The sequence below is a fragment of the Phoxinus phoxinus genome (assembly GCF_949152265.1).
Source record: "Phoxinus phoxinus genome assembly, chromosome: 17".
Classification (NCBI taxonomy): domain Eukaryota; kingdom Metazoa; phylum Chordata; class Actinopteri; order Cypriniformes; family Leuciscidae; genus Phoxinus; species Phoxinus phoxinus.
In genome coordinates this window covers 5,166,012-5,170,270 of record NC_136892.1, presented here as the reverse complement: position 1 = coordinate 5,170,270, position 4,259 = coordinate 5,166,012, and the positions used below count along the sequence as shown (strand labels likewise).

At 35.6% G+C, this 4,259-nt stretch overlaps 1 protein-coding gene across 1 annotated transcript; it reads right to left on the bottom strand.

The window, feature by feature from the left end:
- Window positions 1-320: 320 nt before the first annotated feature.
- Window positions 321-4,052, bottom strand: msx2b (muscle segment homeobox 2b). Its single transcript, XM_079585104.1, has 2 exons — window positions 3,619-4,052; window positions 321-2,658 (listed from the first exon to the last, which is right to left on the bottom strand). The coding sequence occupies exons 1-2, from the start codon at window positions 3,920-3,922 to the stop codon at window positions 2,237-2,239; spliced, it is 726 nt and encodes a 241-aa protein (XP_079441230.1). The 5' UTR covers window positions 3,923-4,052; the 3' UTR covers window positions 321-2,236.
- Between the last annotated feature and the right edge of the window lie 207 nt (window positions 4,053-4,259).

Sequence of the window (4,259 nt, the reverse complement as noted above, 5' to 3'; positions counted from 1 at the left end):
GTGTAAAAAATAACTCAAGTTCTAAATGAACCTGTTTTTTCCATGTTAACCTTTTTAATGTTTCTCTGACCTGATGGAAACCCTGTAGACAAATATTTCCAAGGTTTTTTAATGCCTTTTTTCCCTTGTAAATGTTTTTTAAGAAACATGTCCCAGTTAATTTGACTCCTATTTTTTTGAAATACACTAAATATAAAACATAATTTATATAAATAAATAAAAAACACCCCCACTCCGTCCGTACCTACTTTATATTTAAAGGATTTTTATTTAAAAATGGCTAAAAAAAAGGAGAAAATTGATTTGAAACAATAAATAAAAAATAAACAGACAATTTGAAAACCTATTGAACAATCATTAAAAAAAGTGTTGGAGTCACTCTAAAAAATAATGTGGTAAATAACTTTCCAGACGTTGAAGAATGTTATATAGTATTCTATAATAAATAGCTATAATAAACTCATAGTATTCGTGAAATATCAATATGTTACTACATTAAGTAAATTTTCAAGCTATTTTAAAATGCCCTTCTCAGACCTCAAACAATACAGAGGTTAAATCTTGAAATGAATCTTTCTGACTTTTACGTCAAAGATAAATGAAGAGTTAAACGGGCAACAATTACCCAGATATAAGTGAGGTATTAAGTTCTGAACAACTTGACAGCTTTGTGAATTTGGCCTTCAGAGACTCTTGACTTTTCTTTTTTTCCACCACAGGAACAGGATCAGGCAAATTGGCCCGTTCCACTGCGCTCTCGTAAGTGGCTCAGAGTCGACATTATAAAACACATCCGTGAACACTTTAGCGGTTCTGTGTTTGATTAGCACGACTGGGCTGGTGTTTTGATTAAAGGAAGCTTGTGAGTAAAGTGCTGACCATAAACCGTTTCCTCATTGCATCAAAGTCACGCGGACGCAGTAAAACGGCCATTTAACGTCCACATTTATAGAGCCACAACCTAATGAACAAGCCATAACAAGGCAATAAAGAAGTGAAACAGAACTAATCCAATACATTTTATAATAACAGCATAATCAAACACTTATATCATGTTGAATAGATCCATATTTAATCAATGATCATTTAGTTAGAAATTCAATACATTCTACTTTAGCTGTATTTTCATATTTATGCTGATCTGTTAAGCATCACATTACGCTTGGTTCATGAAAATCAATATAAAGTGTTGTATATTGTTTTACTTCACTGACTTTTTTGAAAAATATAACTCATATTCATACATAATTCATTATGCGAGAATGTATTAGCTTAGAAAGGCTCATTCGTGGAGGTAAAAAACTGTAAAAAATATATTTTATCTACTGTAAAAAGAGGAGGTGACCGTCGCGGAAAATTAATAAAGTGAAAAAGATGAACAGAATAGAACTTGCTAATGCAATTGTCACTCTCACATAATACGTTTCTCAAACATGAAACGTAAATATCAATTGAATAAACCAATGCTTATGTGTTTGCTCTCCAATTGCCATTTACTGTCAGATTTCAGTCAATTATAATTACAGTTTAAATGTATATAAAATGTGGCATAAAAAATAAACTTCCACATTTTAGTTTTAAACTGCATATTCCATACTTACTGTCAAATTTGTCTCTAGGTTGTGAACACAAAGTGAAAAAAAGTCTGTAATATTTTGATTGTAATATTTGTAATATTAATATTAATATTTTTAATATTAATACTTGACAGTCAAATCTCAAATTTCATACCAATGCATTTCTCATATATAAAATCGTCCAGCTAGCCATTTAATTAGTTTCAAACTAAACTTTTGGTGAAATCAGTGTCCATCAATTATAGCTCCAGGTATGACAACAATCTCTAGATAAGTAAAAACAAAGCGTAATGAACATGTTTTTACAGGATAAAAACCCCCCCATCAAAAGTAGTAGAATTTAAACAATAATTTGTACACTAAATAATTAGTTTGACAATATATTACATAAAGATGTATGACACAAATATACAAAAAAAAAAAAGGTTTGGCAACCGAATTATCCATCCACAGGGTAAAATTTGATCTCTCAGTCAGTGAAAAGTGAGGTAAAATGTCCCGATTTTCACGTCAGGTCTTTTAAGGCGCGAGTGAAGGCACATTATGACATTAAATTTTTTGGTCGTTGCTTTTTTCGGACACCCAGTGATTGTAAACATTGTCTTTCTGGTCTTTTTGTACATCCACAGAGCAGTACTAGTCCACATCGCAGCTCTTCCTCATGCGAGGTGATACATGCTGTACCCTAAAGGACTTCCGTAGAGTCCCATTGGAGCAACCGGCAATAAAGGCCTGTGGAAGGGGTACGACTGGCCGTAGAGCGAGACCGCCGAATGAAGCTGCGTCCCGAGAGGAAGAGGCAGGCTGAAGTTGGGGTGCAGGGAGGGTTTGGCGGTCAGTTTGAGCTTCTCCAGCTCGGCCTCTTGCAGACGCTTGGCCTTGGCCCGTCGGTTCTGGAACCAGATCTTCACCTGGGTCTCTGTGAGGGTGAGGGAGCTGGAGAATTCGGCTCGCTCTGCGATGGACAAGTACTGTTTCTGCCGAAACTTACGCTCCAAGGCCAAGAGCTGTGTTGTGGTGAACGGTGTACGGGGTTTGCGGTTGGTCTTGTGCTTGCGGAGAGGACAGGAACTTTCTGGACCTGTGGTTGAAAAAAAAAAAAAAGTTGAAACATTAGTGTAACACAATGTAATTCTTTGTACATTTTAGGTTGTTGATTTTAAACTCTTTTTTTTTTTACTCTCTTAATTTTAAAGTAATTAACCGTGTAAAATTAATGTTTTAATAATAGTGTTCTCATTCAGTAAATTTTCTAAACAAGCCTTCGCCGGAAAAAAAAATCCGCTGCCTTAAATTTTTAAGTACAATCAACTTAGATGTTTAAATCATTTCAACTTATATTACATTAAACTGACTTTAAAAAATTGTTGAATCTTGTATAACTTCAAAATAAGTTAAGTTGAAGCATATGTTTTCATAACCTATTGATCATATACTTTTTTTACAGTGTGCATAATGCATGCACGTGAATGTGTAATTTATTTTAATTATTTTTGTGTTTTACTTGATAGTTTTAATACTTATTATTGGGTATTTGGGGTGGAGGAAAAGACACAATTCAAACAATGCTATTGTTAACAGCCAGGCTTTGTTGTGTTTAGTAAACATGAGTATACATTAATCTACTCATTAATATGCTGCTTAATAATTACAAACAAAAAGTGTTTCATTTATTTTCATTTATAATAATGCTGTGTTCTTAATTAAATCTGAGTTTTCTGCTTGAGGCTTCGTATTTTCAGAGCAGTGGGTCCTCATGGATCTCTAGTCTCCATGAAATATATCTTTCACACAGTCTCTATAAAACATGCATTTGCTTCAGTTGCAAGATGCCTAATGAGAAATAACCAGCAGCTAAATATGTTACATTTATAAACCCCCTAAAACAGTCTGTAGAGAAGATAGCCTTTTTTTATATCTCTTATAATTCTTTTCTAACAAAATTTGCTTAGTTGCAAGATAATTTTTACAATTTTTAACTTAATATATATAATTTAAGTTTAAAGCATAAGCAGTTAGTTCAGAAAGTGAAATTGCTTACGAGTTTGAGAGAACCTGGAGTTCATAACCCATGAAGTGCAGTCATCCGGCTCAGGGGACTCGGATTTGACGGGTGAGGTCTGTATAAAGTGCTTTGGTATTCCAGCCGAACCACAAGAATCCCTGATCTCAGTCTTCCCAAACTGACTGGAAACATCCTCGCGTCTTCTTTCAAAGTCCTTCCTGGGTTTGTGGCTCGATATAAGAGACTCCACGCTGAATGGATGGCTTGACACTGGAGTTTTGCGCGGCTCCATGTCCCGACCTCCTCCGTCTGATTCCTTCAAGCTCGCGGTCGCGGACATCCTCCTCGTCGCGATGAGCCTCTGGACGCGCGACCTTCACAATCACTCTGACGTCTCACGCAAAAAGCATGAAGTCTTTGATGCCTTGAAGCACGCGGCCACAACAGAACTTTCAGCCAATCAGAGCGCTGCCAAAATAAGGCTCGCGCTTCGTTGCTTACAGCAGCACACGGGAACGGTAAAACTTTTAGCCAATGAGAACGCTGCTGAATTATGGAATTCTTTCGATTGGCTTATTGAGTGTTGTAAGGAAGTGTCCGTCATTATGATTAACAAAATGACAGCGACCGATTTAGAGAAAGATTCTGCAATTTTGGTAAGGCCATGGATAAATAGG

Bases quoted from the DNA above. Each gene is read 5' to 3' on its own strand.
- msx2b (XM_079585104.1), bottom strand. From the start codon at position 3,922: ATGTCCGCGACCGCGAGCTTGAAGGAATCAGACGGAGGAGGTCGGGAC. The intron at 2,659-3,618 runs GTAAGCAATTTC...TTTCAACCACAG, and splicing joins CTCCAGGTTCTCTCAAACTC to GTCCAGAAAGTTCCTGTCCT.